At 41.3% G+C, this 17,523-nt stretch overlaps 1 protein-coding gene across 1 annotated transcript in view; it reads left to right on the forward strand.

The window, feature by feature from the left end:
* The window catches only part of LYPD6 (LY6/PLAUR domain containing 6), a 133,382-nt gene that overhangs the window by 86,429 nt on the left and 29,430 nt on the right, over positions 1–17,523 (forward strand). Inside the window, exon 2 of the mRNA XM_005895064.3 lies at positions 7,531–7,719. Within this exon, the coding sequence (XP_005895126.1) occupies positions 7,602–7,719 (118 nt within the window). The 5' untranslated portion in view covers positions 7,531–7,601. The remainder of the gene's footprint in view (positions 1–7,530; positions 7,720–17,523) is intronic.

Consider the following 17,523-nt stretch of genomic DNA (forward strand, 5'->3'; position numbering starts at 1 on the left):
ATTATGGGCAGTCCCCAGATCGTGAGACAGGTACTATGGTCAGAATTATAATATTTAAGTGGACTTAGTTTTGTGACATCATACCTTTAATTTATACTTTTGGGAGCTGGACTAACTTTTTCAGATCATTAAGGCACCAAGCCTAATCTATATATATTGACAATTGGATCAAGAATTGTAATGATCTTTCAGGTTTTAGAATTCCATTTTGTTCTTGTATTAAGGCAGTTCAAATTTTAATATAAGTAGCATTGAAAAATATTTATATTTGGGTTAGTTCTCTACTTTACAATTGCTTATATATTAACTTAGTATTGAGGCATGTCACTTGGTACTTAGTTAATATATCTGTAACTTCCAGAAGTGCTTCATTGTTATCCACTAATCAGTTTAAGGAATAGGAAGTAATCTTCTCTTATGGATTCTATATGAAATAGCAATTAGGATGTAGATTTGTAAAGTTTGATCTCTGTTCTGACTCTGTTGCTTTAACTCTCTGACTAGAGTTAGAAATCCTCCTTAATACCATCTAGTACCATGGAGTAAAAATCAGAATGTCACTCTTTTCAACTTTCTCCCAAGTGGAGGAAGTCTAATAGATCTTGAACTAATTTTTTTTTTCTGTTTCAGAATGTAGCAAGTAATCTGTTGGAATAAACCCAGCAGTTGAGTAACTCATGCAAAGGTAATTTAGAGCACAAATTAAATCTGTCAGAATGGTATTAGATTTGCAAAAGCTCATAAATAACAAATGAAAGGTCACAGAGCTGTGAAAATGAGAGTGTACTTCATAAGAGAGCTGTAGTCAGGGATGAATCCTCAGCACATATTCAAATAGCAGTGTACCAAATGGAGATGCAACATCTTTTCTAAATCTCTAGAACATTCCAAAGACACAGCGGACTCTAGGGAAAAGCATCAAAGTCCTAGAAATGACCGTTCATATCAATGAGTATGTCCAGCATGGTATTTGTGGGGATCAGGGATTAGAGCTCCATAAACTACTGAGAATCTGAATAGAAAAGATACATCCCTGTCAGCAGAGCCCATATTTCAGTAGCAGTTAGACTAATTGTGAATGCCTGCCGCTCATCTTTCACTTTTCATCTCCTAGAAAATACTAATAGAGTGAGTGGTGCTTCATGATTTATTGCAGAAATGTAAGCAGCTGGTGATATTAATAGGTAGTCCTGCCCATCCTGTTTTCTCATGGAAAAAAAGATGGAAAAATAGCTCTGGCTACTATAAAGTAGATGAGCTCTTTTACTGTGCATTGTATGCACATCTTTTTTGTGTGTTGCACTGTGTTGCACTTGACTTGTGTAAGGGAACACAATCTCTGTTTATAGAAAGCAATGTGTGGTCTTCATCAAAATTTAAAACCTTTGCTTATCAAAATATGTCATCAAGAAAGTGAAAAGTCAGCACAGAGAAAAGGAGAAAACAGTTGCAAATCATATATCTGAAAAGGGTCCAGAGTCTAGCATATAGAAAGAACTCTTATAACTCAGCAATAAAAAGATAACTCAATTTAAAGTGTGTGAAGTGTTTGAATAAATATTACTCCAAAGAAGATATACAAATGACCAGTAAGCACATGAAAATATGTTCAACTCAGTAGTCATTTGGGAAATGAAACTCAAAGCCACAGTGCACTTTATACTCTCTAAGGTGGCTGTAATAAAATGTTTTGGTGAAAGTAAGTGAAGTTAGTGAAGAAGCAGAGAAATTTTACTGATGGGAATGTAAAATAGTGTAGTCATAGTGGAAAACCATTTGGAAGTTCCTCAAAAAGGTAAACATAGTTACCATCAGATCACATCAGTCGCTCAGTCGTGTCCGACTCTTTGCTACCCCATGCATCGCAGCACGCCAGGCCTCCCTGTCCATCACCAACTCCCGGAGTTCACTCAGACTCATGTCCATCGAGTCATTGATGCCATCCAGCCATCTCATCCTCTGTCATCCCCTTCTCCTCTTGCCCCCAATCCCTCCTAGCATCAGAGTCTTTTCCAGTGAGTCAGCTCTTCACATGAGGTGGCCAAAGTACTGGAGTTTCAGCTTTAGCATCATTCCTTCCAAAGAAATCCCAGGACTGGTTGGATCTCCTTGCAGTCCAAGGGACTCTCAAGAGTCTTCTCCAACACCACAGTTCAAAAGCATCAGTTCTTCGGTGCTCAGCCTTCTTCACATACCAACTCTCACATCCATACATGACCACAGGAAAAACCATAGCCTTGACTAGACGGACCTTTGTTGGCAAAGTAATGTCTCTGCTTTTGAATATGCCTATCTAGGTTGGTCATAACTTTCCTTCCAAGGAGTAAGTAAGTAAGTGTCTTTTAATTTCATGGCTGCAGTCACCACCTGCAGTGATTTTGGAGCCCAGAAAAATAAAGTCTGACACTGTTTCCACTGTTTCCCCATCTATTTGCCATGAAGTGATGGGACCGGATACCATGATCTTCGTTTTCTGAATGTTGAGCTTTAAGCCAACTTTTTCACTCTCCTCTTTCACTTTCATCAAGAGGCTTTTTAGTTCCTCTTCACTTTCTGCCATAAGGGTGGTGTCATCTGCATATCTGAGGTTATTGATATTTCTCCCAGCAATCTTGATTCCAGCTTGTGTTTCTTCCAGACCAGTGTTTCTCATGATGTACTCTGCATGTAAGTTAAATAAGCAGGGTGACAATATATAGCCTTGACGAACTCCTTTTCCTATTTGGAACCAGTCTGTTGTTCCATGCCCAGTTCTAACTGTTGCTTCCTGACCTGCATACAAATTTCTCAAGAGGCAGATCAGGTGGTCTGGTATTCCCATCTCTTTCAGAATTTTCCACAGTTTATTGTGATCCACACAGTCAAAGGCTTTGGCATAGTCAATAAAGCAGAAATAGATGCTTTTCTGGAACTCTCTTGCTTTTTCGATGATCCAGCGGATGTTGGCAATTTGATCTCTGGTTCCTCTGCTTTTTCTAAAACCAGCTTGAACATCAGGAAGTTCACGGTTCACATATTGCTGAAGCCTGGCTTGGAGAATTTTGAGCATTACTTTACTAGCGTGTGAGATGAGTGCAATTGTGCGGTAGTTTGAGCATTCTTTGGCATTGCCTTTCTTTGGGATTGGAATGAAAACTGACCTTTTCCAGTCCTGTGGCCACTGCTGAGTTTTCCAAATTTGCTGGCATACTGAGTGCAGCACTTTCACAGCATCATCTTTCAGGATTTGGAATAGCTCAGCTGGAATTCCATCACCTCCACTAGCTTTGTTTGTAGTGATGCTTTCTAAGGCCCACTTGACTTCACATTCCAGGATGTCTGGCTCTAGGTGAGTGATCACACCATCGTGATTATCTGGGTGGTGAAGATCTTTTTTGTACAGTTGTTCAGTGTATTCTTGCCACCTCTCCTTAATATCTTCTGCTTCTGTTAGGTCCATACCATTTCTGTCCTTTATCAAGCCCATCTTTGCATGAAATGTTCCTTTGGTATCTCTGATTTTCTTGAAGAGATCCCTAGTCTTTCCCATTCTGTTGTTTTCCTCTATTTCTTTCCTCTATTTCTATAGTTACCATAAGATCTAGCAATTCCACTCCTAAGAATATACCCAAGAAAAATAAAAACATATGTTTTTACAAAAAATGTACATGAATGTTAATAATAGCCTTAGTCACAAATAGACCAGAATCGGAAACCATTCAAACGTCTATCAAATGATGAGTGGTATAACAGTGAAATGTTACTCAGCGATAAAAATGAATCATGTGCTGATTCATATTGCAACATGGATGAATCTTGAAAACATTATACCAGGTGAAAGAAGCCAGATACAAAAGACTATATCTTGTATGATTCCATTTACATGAAATGTTCCCAATAAGCAAATCCATAGTGATAGAAAGTAGCTTAGTAGTTGCCAGGGAGTGGGGCGAGGAGAGAATTGGGAATGACTGCTAATGGGTGCAGGATTTCTTTCAGGGGTGGTGGAAACATTCTAGACTAGATGGTGGTTGCCCAGTACTATGAACATACTAAGAGCCCCCACTAAACTGTATTGTTTTTAAATGATGAATCTTATGTGATATGAATTTCATCTCAATAGAAAAAAATTTAAATAAAAATAACAAACCCTGAAACAAAAGCTTGTGGCATTTACAAGGATTAATAGCATGTGTACTAGGGACAAGCCTTGAGTGTTATCTTAGATTCCTATGGCTGGTGCCTTCTTTCTCTTTCTTGGTCAGAGGTGCATCCACATGGGGTTGACCCTCCACTCTGACTGCTGAAATGTCGAGGAGTGAGTTCTTTGTGGAGTGAATCTTGGTCGGTGGGAGACAAGAGACAGAACGGCACCAGGCAGATAAACTCTCCTTCCTTTCTTCCTCCCTGGACCACACTGACTGCAGCTGCTCCTTGGGATCATCTCTTTGTGGCTTGTTATGAAGTGGTGAGCAGCATAGTAACATAGGATCACATTGCTTTATATTTTCTAGCTTCATCTTACCTCTGTCTATTTCGCCCTCCTGTTCTCTCTTTTTCCTTTACCCTCATTGTCTTGGGTTTGTTCCTCCCATTCTCGCTGTTCTATCCTTTCTATATATAATAGTTTTCATCTACTAACCCCAGCATCCCACTCCATCCCTCCCAGAACCCCCTCCCCCTTGGCAAACCCAAGTCTGTTCTCTAAGGACAACTTGTAGTACACTTTTTAATATAATTTTATTTATTTATTTACTTTTCACTGTGCTGGGTCTTTGTTGATGCATGGGCTTTTCTCTGGTTGCAGGGAATGGGGGCTACTCTCTAGTTGCGGTGCTTTGGTTTCTCACTGCGGTGGCTTCTCTTGATGTGGAACAGGGATTCTAGAGAGCACGGGCTTCAATAGTTGCGGCACGTGGACTCAGCACTTGGGGCTCCCAGGCTCTAGAGCACAGGCTCATTAGTTGTGGTGCAGGGGCTTAGTTGCTCCATGGCATGTGGGAATCTTCCTGGACCAGGGACCAAACCATGTCTCCTGCACTGGCAGGCAGATTCCTTATCACTGAGCCAGCATAGTACAATTTTAAGGTTGGTAGTTTTATCCTCATTTTGCAGATGAGGAAACTGGAGCACAGAATTGTTAAGTAACTCGCTTAAGGTTGCACAGCAAGAGAGTACTGGAGTAAGGTTTCAAATTCAAGTGTCTCACTCTTCCCCTCTATGTGTTACTCATGCATGGTCAACGCAAGCTGTGAAATGAAGGCTCTTGGCTGGGTAGCCATGCCAAAGAGGTTGAAGTAAGGTTAATTTCAGATGACATTAAGTAATGCTTGATGCTTATTGCAAGGACTGTGCAGAGGGAGGCAATTTAAATCAATAACTGGAAGGAATACTGTGGTTGAAAGATGCTTTAATGAAAATGAGCCACTTGCAGCGTTTGGTATGTGTTGACATCAAGTTTCAGATTAAAAAGAACTTAAGATTGGCAACTTGTTGATATTTAATGTTAAATTATTCAAAATAAAACCAGAAAGCTTTCCTCACCATCCCTCTCGAACTGTGCCCAGATTGTGAGGAGACTGGTGTCAGCGCGATTCCTCCTGGGGGTCCAGGGGGCGCTGTGCGAATCTGTCCCTCAGATGCTGCCTCACCCGATCTAGTGCATGTACACGGAAGTATTCTTACCCCTGTTTAAGATGAGGTAACGTTTGTGTCTGTCACCCATGGAGGAAAAGAAATCCTTGATACTTGTGTTCTCATCACATTATTTAACCAAGTGCCTAGCACAGTGCCTGGCAGTCACATTATGAAGTGAATGAGCCTCTCCTTCCCTTTCTGAATGCAAACCTGTTTGGGGGAACCAAATTATAAATGGAAGAGGGTGTAGTGAGTGTGAAATTGGCAAGGCTGGCATCATCAGGCTGTTACATGGTGATAAGGGTTCTACTCCATTTTCTAGCAATTCATCTATTTAAAACAAAAAAACACACCAATCCATTTGGAGTTAATTTGAGTGTATCATGCATTGCTTGGTGTCAGTTAATCTTTTTCACAGTTTTTAATAAAGTTATCATACTATTATTTAATATTTTCCTATTCTGTGATTTTGAAAAATTGCTTGTACTGTGAAATAGTTCTATGTCTGAGCTCCCTAGAGTGTTGTATTTTCTGAAGTCGTTTTTATGCTTTCTCTCATTCTGTTTTGATTAATACTACTCTGTACTGTGTTCTAATATCTGATTAATCCATATTGATTTTCTCTATTGATTTTGATTTGTAATATATTTACTCTTGTTTTCTGTTTGTTTTGGCAGAATAACTTTAGGATTGTTTTGTTATGCTGTTTTAAAAATCATTGAATATTTGTATCAGAATTCGTGAACAAAATGTCCAAATTATCTTTTAGCCAGGTTAAAATAAAGTGAATATCTAACTTGACCCATTGCATGGGTGCTCAAATGATGGTATTCTAAGTAAGTAAGTAAAGATTTTACTGCTATCAATTTAATTGAAAAGAATAGAGTCCAAATAAAGGATAGAATGATGAAAACTTAGTGTTACAGTGACACGTTGATCTCATTTCTTCAGGTTTTGTTATACACCGTGAATCAGTCTTTGGAAGAACACAGTATCACCTAATTTTAATTGTGGTCTCAATGGCCAGACTGGGTGTGTGCTCAGTCACTCAGTCATGTCCAACTCTTTGCGACCCTGTGGACTGTAACCCACCAGGCTCTCCTGTCCATGGGATTTTCCCAGAGTGAATACTGGAGTGGGTTGCCATGCCTTCCTCCAGGGGATCTTCCTGACCCAGGGATTGAATCTAGGTATCTTATGTCTCCTGCATTTGCATGCAGCTTCTTTACCAGACTGCCTGGGTTTAAATCAGCTCCTCTACATATTTGCTGGACTTGTTATCTCACAGTGGGATGGTAATGGTGCCTACCTCATATGATTATGAGGAGAATCAGCTGATACATACCAAGGATTTCAACAATAGGCAGCCAATAATGTTAGTTGTGTGAAGGAGATTTCAAGCTATAAAGACACATTTTGGTTCATTTGAGAGGTCAGTTTACCTACGTATCTTTTTTCTTCTCTAATCTGAAAGTCTAGCCTGTACAGGTTTGTATGGGCAGCATGACCCAGTACGGCTGTACTCTCATCCCTGGCGTTCGCTGTTATCAAAGAAATGCTTCTGAGCTTCTGCACCTTACTTATTTATTGTCGATTCTGGCAGCCATCCCCTGGCCTCCTGGCAAAAATAGCTGGATTTCATTAAAATTCAATCTCTCTTGATATCATCTCTGCTGGATATTAGAAGGGACTGCTAGCAGTGGAGCTTTAGCAACCTAATTAAGAATGGATTTGGGTTGAAATTTTCTAAGTGCTCTAAAATTACAGTCTGTAAAGTTCCTCTCCCTGTCTACCCACATCCTTGCGCCCTGGGCTCCCTGTTTCTCCCCAGCTCATCCTGCCAGCATAAGCTGGGCCGAATCTCTGTGGCTTTCCCCATGTAGACACTGAGATGACTCTGGCTTCGTATTTCAGGTGCAAATCCTCTTCCATCGTCCGGAGTTCCCGCTCCCAGGTCCCCTGGATGAGTGAAGCCTCGGTCTGCCATGGAAGCTGGCCCCGCCCTGGCCTGGCTCCTGCTACTCAGTCTTCTGGCTGACTGTCTGAAAGCCGCCCAGTCCCGGGACTTCACCGTGAAAGACATTATCTACCTCCATCCTTCAAGTAAGACTCCCTTCTCTTCGCTGCAGAAATGTCACCTGATTTCAAATAAGATTTGAAAGCTGAAAACTGGCCAGGAGTAGGCAGCCTTCCATATGGGGGAAACCTGGTGACTTATTGTTGGGAGTGTACATGCTGGGCTTCCCAGGTGGCGCTTGTGGTAAAGAACCCGCCTGCTAATGCAAGAGATGCAGGTTTTGATCCTTGGGTCAGGAAGAGCCCCTGGGGGAGGAAATGGCAACCCACTCCAGAATTCTTGCCGGGAAAATCCCATGAACAGAGGAGCCTGGTGGGCTACAGTCCATGGGGTCGCGAAAGAGTCAGACATGACTTAGCGAGCGACTGAGTATGCACACATGTGCATGCCACCAAAATATGCTGTGTGTGTTTACCTCCCCCTTTTACAGGGTGTTTGTTTTTAGGTAAAATATTTGGCTTGTTTGCTCTGTTCCCTGCACCATGGCTCTGATTCTGAGCCCTCTTCTCTCTGACTCTGCCAGATCTCAGTCAGTTATCAAAGTAAATGACCGAGTCCCAGAGGAAGGTGTTAGTAAAAGATCAGGCCTTTATAAGCAAGATAATAGCTGGCCTTCCTGTCTGTGCATCTAATTCTCAGTTTCAGCATAATTACCTCTCACCACTTCCTATTGCCTATCACTTTCAGTTTCCTGTGTTTAAGAGTTATCTTCAGAGTGCAGAATAATGTGTGTCCCAGGTCCCTTCCCCAGAGTGTCTGACTGCATGTATCTGGGGCGGTCCCCATGAATTTTTGCTTTCAGCAAGAATTCAGGTGATTCTGCTGCTGCCTATATTCTAAGAATCACACTTTGGGGAACATGGCAGCTTAGCTTCCTCTGTTGGTCACCATCTCTGTATTTATCTCACCTTTTATATTTGCTTGACCCTCTACTGGATTGCCAGTGTGGCGGTGAGTGTGTGTTAGTTGCTCAGTCTTGTCTGACTCTTTGTGACCCCATGGATGGTAGCCAGCCAGGCTCCTCTGTCCATGGAATTCTCCAGACAAGAATACTGGTGGTGTGAGAGGCGGGTATTTAGTCTGTGGGCTGACCTTTTAGCATTTGCCTCAAGGTGTATCACTCTTTTCAAATGTTCTGTTTGACAAACTTCTTGAGCATGCACTGTGTGTGTCAGGCATTGGGATGTGATAGGCATGAGAGATGTAAAGGCAAACCAACCATAGTCCTTGCTTTGGAGGAACTTGCAGCCTGCAAGGTAGAGGCAGTCACTTGGACTCCTTTGATGCCACATAGTTAAAATATTTAATGTCTTCATGTTCTGGTTAAATGAGAGATGGTTCAAGCAATGCACAGGGGCTTGGACTCTACCTGACCTTGGGTCAGCACCTCGGTCAGCTACTTCATAGCCTTTTGACTTGAAATAAATCCTCTACCTTTGTAAAAGAACACACACAAAGCACTTAGCGCTGGGAGCCACGTATGTGTGCGGAGTTGCTTCAGTCATGTACGACTCTGTGCAGCCCTATGGATGGTAGCCCATCAGGCTCCTCTGTCCATGGCATTCTCCAGCCAAGAATACTGGAGTGGGTTGCCATTTCTCCTCCAGTGGACCTTCCCGACCCAGGGATTGAACCCATGTCTCTTGCGTCTCCTGCATTAACAGGCAGGCTCTTTACCACTAGTGCCACCTAGGAAGCCCGTGAGCCATAGTAAATGCTGAGTAAATATGAGGAGAATCTTTTAAAGTTTGATCTCTACATTTCTAGCATGGTTAGAATGATGTATACCCTATAGTATTGTATTGTGGACTAGAAATAATATTTGTAAAGTACTAGACCATTCAGGTATAACCTAAATCAAATCCCTTATGATTATACAGTGGAAGTGAGAAATAGATTTAAGGGCCTAGATCTGATAGACAGAGTGCCTGATGAAATATGGAATGAGCTTCGTGACATTGTACAGGAGACAGGGATCAAGACCATCCCCATGGAAAAGAAATGCAAAAAAGCAAAATGGCTGTCTGGGGAGGCCTTACAAATAGCTGTGAAAAGAAGAGAAGCCAAAAGCAAAGGAGAAAAGGAAAGATATAAGCATCTGAATGCTGAGTTCCAAAGAGTAGCAAGAAGAGATAAGAAAGCCTTCCTCAGCGATCAATGCAAAGAAATAGAGGAAAACAACAGAATGGGAAAGACTAGAGATCTCTTCAAGAAAATTAGAGATACCAAGGGAACATTTCGTGCAAAGATGGGCTCGATAAAGGACAGAAATGGTATGGACCTAACAGAAGCAGAAGATATCAAGAAGAGGTGAAAAGAATACACTGAACAACTGTACAAAAACGATCTTCACGTCCCAGATAATCACGATGGTGTGATCACTGACCTAGAGCCAGACATCCTGGAATGTGAAGTCAAGTGGGCCTTAGAAAGCATCACTACGAACAAAGCTAGTGGAGGTGATGGAATTCCAGCTGAGCTATTTCAAATCCTGAAAGATGATGCTGTGAAAGTGCTGCACTCAGTATGCCAGCAAATTTGGAAAACTCAGCAGTGGCCACAGGACTGGAAAAGGTCAGTTTTCATTCCAATCCCAAAGAAAGGCAATGCCAAAGAATGCTCAAACTACTGCACAATTGCACTCATCTCACATGCTAGTAAAGTAATGCTCAAAATTCTCCAAGCCAGGCTTCAGCAATATGTGAACCATGAACTTCCTGATGTTCAAGCTGGTTTTAGAAAAGGCAGAGAAACCAGAGATCAAATTGCCAACATCCGCTGGATCATCAAAAAAGCAGTTCCACAAAAACATCTATTTCTGCTTTATTGACTATGCCAAAACCTTTGACTGTGTGGATCATAATAAACTGTGGAAAATTCTTCAAGAGATGGGAATACCAGACCACCTGACCTGCCTCTTGAGAAATTTGTATGCAGGTCAGGAAGCAACAGTTAGAACTGGACATGGAACAACAGACTGGTTCCAAATAGGAAAAGGAGTACATCAAGGCTGTATATTGTCACCCTGCTTATTTAACTTCTATGCAGAGTACATCATGAGAAACGCTGGTCTGGAAGAAACACAAGCTGGAATCAAGATTGCTGGGAGAAATATCAATAACCTCAGATATGCAGATGACACCACCCTTATGGCAGAAAGTGAAGAGGAACTCAAAAGCCTCTTGATGAAAGTGAAAGGGGAGAGTGAAAAAGTTGGCTTAAAGCTCAACATTCAGAAAACAAAGATCATGGCATCCGATCCCATCACTTCATGTGAGATAGATGGGGAAACAGTGGAAACAGTGTCAGACTTTATTTTTTTAGGCTCCAAAATCACTGCAGGTGGTGACTGCAGCCATGAAATTCAAAGACGCTTATTCCTTGGAAGGAAAGTTATGTTCAACCTAGATAACATATTGAAAAGCAGAGACATTACTTTGCCAACAAAGGTCCATCTAGTCAAGGCTATGGTTTTTCCTGTGGTCATGTATGGATGTGAGAGTTGGTATGTGAAGAAGGCTGAGCACTGAAGAATTGATGCTTTTGAACTGTGGTGTTGGAGAAGACTCTTGAGAGTTCCTTGGACTGCAAGGAGATCCAACCAGTCCATTCTGAAGGAGATCAGCCCTGGGATTTCTTTGGAAGGAATGATGCTAAAGCTGAAACTCCAGTACTTTGGACACCTGATGCGAAGAGTTAACTCATTGGAAAAGACTCTGATGCTGGGAGGGATTGGGGGCAGGAGGAGAAGGGGATGACAGAGGATGAGAAGTCTGGATGGCATCACTGACTCGATGGACATGAGTCTGAGTAAACTCTGGGAGTTGGTGATGGATAGGGAGGCTGGCGTGCTGCAATTCATGGGGTCGCTAAGAGTTGGACATGACTGAGCGACTGAACTGAACTGAACTGAGGCACATACATAACATGAAATCAGATGCTTATTATTTATGCTATTGTAATTGACTCAGATAGTAAACTGAGAATGCTAAATATGCATCACTAATTTTTTTAACTCCAAATATATTTTTGATTGGCAGCTAGTAGTTTCTTTAGATTTATTGTTCTCACCAGTATAGACTGATGCCTACTAGTTAATTGTGTGGAAAGCTTATCTGGCTGCTTGTTTTTGCAAGGCAGTTTATTTTAGTAACATTCATGAAAAGAGAGTGCTTTGGTAGTTTTTCTGTTTTCTAGGATTGCATTGTGTTATTTTCTCCAAGGGCTTCCCTAATGGCTCAGATGGTAAAGAATTTGCTTGCAATGCAGGAGACCCTGGTTCAATCCCTGGCTCAGGAAGATTTCCTGGAGAAGGGAATAACCATCCATTCCAGTATTCTTGCCTGGAGAAGTCCATGGACTGAGGAGCTTGACGGGCTACAGTTCATGGGGTCACAGCCATGCTTTTTTTAACTGGAGTTGGTGAGGAAAAAAAAAAAAAAAAGGCCTAGGTTCCGGTCTCTTATGTTTGATTGCCAGGACTTAAAGCTTCTGTGGGATTCTTTGTCTGCTTCAGTGGCAGACTCAGAAGTCACTAGGCCTCATAACAGACCCATGCCTGGCCTTCTCTGAGGCTGTGACTGTACACAGAGTAGGAAGGAAAGTTAAAAGGGGTTGATTTAAGTGATCAAGAACCAGACAAACCTACCCACTGCTTCTGCTTCAGAGGTATGATGTGTCAGTGCTGGTGTTGGATGGACCTCTGTTTATTTGTTTCTTTTTGGCTGTGTTGGGTCTTTGTTGCTGTGTGTAGGTTTTCTCTAGTTCTGACAAAGGGGGGCTACTCTTTGTTGTAACTTGGGTTTTTTTTTTTTTGCAGTGGCTTCTCTTATAGCACAGCATGGGCTCTAGGAACATGGGCTCAGTTGTTGTGGCTCTTGGGCTCAGTTGCTCCACTGCATGTGGGATCTTCCCAGACTAGAGATCAAACCCATGTCCCCTGCACTGGAAGGCAGATTCTTAACCACTGGGATACCAAGGAAGTCCCAAATGGGACCATGTTTGGAAAGTCCATTTCAGAATGGGATCTTTGAAGGATGACCTTTGAATAGCACACGAGGGGCAACCATCTGTGCTGTTTAGAAATTGATGGAAAATTTCCACTCAGGTGACCTATGTTACTTGATGCTTTTGAACTGTGGTGTTGGAGAAGACTCTTGAGAGTCCCTTAGGCTGCAAGGAGATCCAACCAGTCCATCCTAAAAGCAATCAGTCCTGAATATTCATTGGAAGGACTGCTGCTGAAGCTAAAACTCCAATACTTAGGCTACCTGATGCAAAGAACTGACTCATTTGAAAAGACTCTGATGCAGGGAAAGATTGAAGGCAGGAGGAGAAGGAAATGACAGAGGATGAGATGGTTGGAAGGCATCACCAACTTCAATGGACATGAGTTTGAGTAGACTCTGGGAGTTGGTGATGGACAGGGAGGCCTGGCATGCTGCAGTCTGTAGGGTTCCAAAGAGTTGGACATGACTGAGAGACTGAACTGAACTGACCTGACCTATGTTAATTGAATAGAGCCATGGACTGATTAAAAAGAGCTCACTATACAGAAAGAAATGCAAAAAGGCAAAATGGTTGTCTGAGGAGACCTTATAAATAGCTGAGAAAAGAACAGAAGCTAAGGGCAAAGGAGAAAAGGAAAGATATACCCATTTGAATGCACAGTTCCAAAGAATAGCAAGGAGATATAAGAAAGCCTTCCTCAGCAATCATTGAAAAGAAGTAGAAGAAAACAATAGAATGGTAAAGACTAGAGATCTCTTCAAGAAAATTAGAGATACCAAGGGAACATTTCATGCAAAGATGGGTACAATAAAGGACAGAAATGGCATGGACCTAAAAGAAGCAGAAGACATTAAGAAGAGGTGGCAAGAATACACAGAGGAACTATACAAAAAAGATCTTCATGACCCAGATAACCACGATGGTGTGATCACTCACTTAGAGCCAGATATCCTGGAATGTGAAGTCAAGTGGGCCTCAGGAAACATCACTACGAACAAAGCTACAGGAGGTGATGCAATTCCAGTTGAGCTATTTCAAATCTTAAAAGATGATGCTGTGAAAGTGTTGCACTCAATATGCCAGCATATCTGGAAAACTCAGCAGTGGCCACAGGACTAGAAAAGGTCAGTTTTCATTCCAGTCCCAAAGAAGGGGCAATGTCAAAGAGTGTTTATATAACTGCACAGTTGCACTCATCTCACACGCTAGCAAAGTAATGCTTTAAATTTTCCAAGCTAGGTTTCAATAGTATGTGAACTGAGAACTGTGGACTTCCTGATGTTCAAGCTGGATTTAGAAAAGGCAGAGGAACCAGAGATCAAATTGCCAACATCTGCTGGATCATCAAAAAAGCAAGAGAGTTCCAGAAAAACATCTACTTTTGTTTCATTGACTACTCCAAAGCCTTTGACTGTGTGGATCACAACAAACTGTGGAAAATTCTTCAAGAGATGGGAATACCAGGCCACCTGACCTGCCTCCTTTGAAATCTGTGTGCAGGTCAAGAAGCAACAGTTAAAACTGGACATGGAACAATGGACTGATTCCAAATCGTGAAAGGAGTATGTCAAAGCTGCATATTGCCATCCTGCTTATTTAACTTATATGCAGAGTACATCCTGCAAAATGCCAGGCTGGATGAAGCACAAGCTGGAATCAAGATAGCCGGGAGAAATATCAGTAACCTCAGATACGCAGATGACACCACCCTTCTGTCAGAAAGTGAAGAAGAACTAAAGAGCCTCTTGATGAAAGTGAAAGAGGAGAGTGAAAAAGTTGGCTTAAAACTCAACATTCAGAAAACTAAGATTGTGGCATGTGGTCCCATCACTTCATGGCAAATAGATGGGGAAACAATGAAAACAGTGAGAGACTTTAGTTTTTTAGGTTCCAAAATCACTGCAGAGAGTGACTGCAGCCATGAAATTAAAAGACGCTTGCTCCTTGGAAGAAAAGTTATGACCAACCTAGACAGCATATTAAAAAGCAGAGACATTACTTTGCCAACAAAGGTCTGTCTAGTCAAAGCTATGGTTTTCCCAATAGTTGTGAGTGGATGTGAGAGTTGGAGTATAAGGAAAGCTGAGCACAAAACTGATGCTTTTGAACTGTGTTGTTGGAGAAGACTCTTGAGAGTCCCTTGGACTGCAGGGAGATCCAACCTATCAATCCTAAAGGAAATCAGTCCTGAATATTCATTGGAAGGACTGATGCTAAAGCTGAAACTCCAATTCTTTGGCCACCTGATGAGAAGAACTGACTCATTGGGAAAGACCCTGATGCTTGGAAAGATTGAAGGTGGGAGGAGAAGGGGACGACAGAGGATGAGATAGTTGGATGGCATCACCACATGGTAGACATGAGTTTGAGTGGGCTCTGGGAGTTGGTGATGGACAGGGAAGTCTGGTGTTTTAAAGTCCATGGGGTCACAAAGAGTCAGACACGACTGAGTGACTGAACTGACTGATACAGAAAGAAGTGATGGAGTTTTCTGATGTGATTTTGGAATATGGAGAAGGGCAGAGGCAGTTGTTCATAAGGTACATTATATGTTGATTCGCCCACAGGTCTGGCCTGGGTTCTCTTTCAGAGTCTCCATAACTGGTCACAAGGAATATAAGTTTGTGCTGGATTCAAGTTCCTGTCCATGTTTCCCACTTGCCCAGAACTTGGTTTATTCTGCACACTTTAAAGCAGAGTTAACTTCACATTTCTCTGCACTATTTCAGAAGTTTTTGGTGTATTTTTGCTTGTTTTTACACTTGGATTTTTTTAAATGGTCATAGTTGTCTGCCCTTGAGCAGCACCTAGTAGACTGAATTTAGATAAAGCTATCTCTCCACAAATAAGCAGGTTTCTATAGAACATAGATAATAAAAAATAGATGAGGGAAGTGTGGGATTATTTTGATTTTGAATTATTAATATAATCGCCTCCCTTTGTAGATGGAGGCACAGATAGCTTTCTTGGGGTCAGTGAGTGAGCCCGATTCCATTAATATTAGATACTGCTCAGAACCTGCCCAAGGAGAAATACAGTGATGCTTGAGATGTGAGAAGACACGTTTTCTACACCAGACAAACACGAACTCTTTTCTCCAAGACCCCAAACAGCCCTCAGAGATAGCAAGGTGTGGGACTGGAACCTGGGTTGGCAAAGTTCAGCCTCCCATGACTAATCTCCTTTGCTCTATGGTTCCCTATAATCTTTGAAGTTTCTAAGCCTTTAAAAGAAATAAACTTAAAGGCTTTCAAACTTAAGGCACTGTCCTCAATAACATTCTTTTTCATCATTTATATGTTTTTTCTTTTTCATGTGAAAAATGATGAATTTCTTCCCAGTCCATAATTAAAGTACCACAAGCCTAATAAAAACCTTTAAAGCAGGTGTTCATTTTAAGAGACATGGAGCTACTTATTTGGTTGTTAGACCTCATACATAATAGCAGAATTTAACATTCTAAGTGACTTCAGCCTGTTCTTGGCCTCTTTTCTGTCCTTATAATAGAAACCTTTCCAGAGAAATCCTCTGGTTGCATATTCTGTAGCTTTTCTTAATCATGTGGACCAGAGTTCTATCTCTGCAGGTGCCTTGTTTACGCCCAGATAGTGAGCCAGTGAAAATTTTCCATAATTCTACTTTACAAGAGGGCTTCCCTAGTGGCTCAGAGGTAAAGAATCTGACTACAATGACAGAGACTGAGGTTCAGTCCCTGGGTTGGGAAGATCCCCTGGAGAAGGGAATAGCTACCCACTCCAGTATGCTTGCCTGGGAAATTTTAGGGAGTATGAAGACTGTTTAGAAAGGTCCCAGGAAATGCATTTCTATCAGGAATATATTCATGGTATTAAATTATACTGACAACATGTTGTTGCCTCATGGACAGAGAAGGTCAGTTTATTAGATTTCTAGAAATTTTGTGTTTGCATCCAGTTTCTAAAACCGATGGTAATTAATTTAGCAAGAATGAAAAATAAAAGTTTGGATACATTATACATCAGTATACGTTTTAAAACAAGACTCTCTTCTCACCGTGGTTTTGGTAACTTAAGGCCTGTATCCAGGCAAAATTTCCAAGAGATGGAAACAAAGACGAAATCTTTTCTGATGCCTTACAAATGAATTATGGGCAGTTGAACTATGGCTGACCAGGAAAGTTAATGGACAGATTATATTACAGGGAGTAACTGGGCACTTTGGCTTTTCTTTTTTTCTTTACAATCACCTTCTCTTGAGGGACCAAGGACTTATGCCCTGAAATACAGAGTACTAAGCTTATTAACTCTGTGATCAAGAGCCAAATTAGATTCATTCGCAGCTGGGGCCACAACAATTTGAAACCCTATTTGCTTTGTTATGCTTTGAAGTAACAAAGAAGAAAATAGCACATCTCTTAGGAACCTCTTTCTGTCCTTTTTTTTAAAAAAAAAAAGAAAACAAAACTTTTTTATCAGATGCAGTATCAGTTAGCAAGTTAGTGGAGATAATTGTTCATCTGTAGACCTTGCTTTTTAGCTAAATATTTCCAGGATGGGGAATTTAACCATTACATAGCATTGTGCTGTGATTATTGACTGAAAGCTGAGTCTGTTTTCAGAGATTTGTCACTGAAAAGAATTTGATTATTCACTAATCACTGCTACCTGCCAAGATATAAATACAAGTTCCTAAAAGTAAATGTTAGACTGTCATTGTTGAGAATGCACACAGATATGAAGTTGTGGATTCAAAAACCAAGCTCACCAAAAATGAGATCCTTTGGTTAATTGTCAAACACTTTCAGAGCTAAATGATTTTAAACAGAGCGTCTGTTGCTATCC

This window comes from Bos mutus, chromosome 2 (genome assembly GCF_027580195.1).
Source record: "Bos mutus isolate GX-2022 chromosome 2, NWIPB_WYAK_1.1, whole genome shotgun sequence".
NCBI classification, from domain to species: Eukaryota; Metazoa; Chordata; class Mammalia; order Artiodactyla; family Bovidae; genus Bos; species Bos mutus.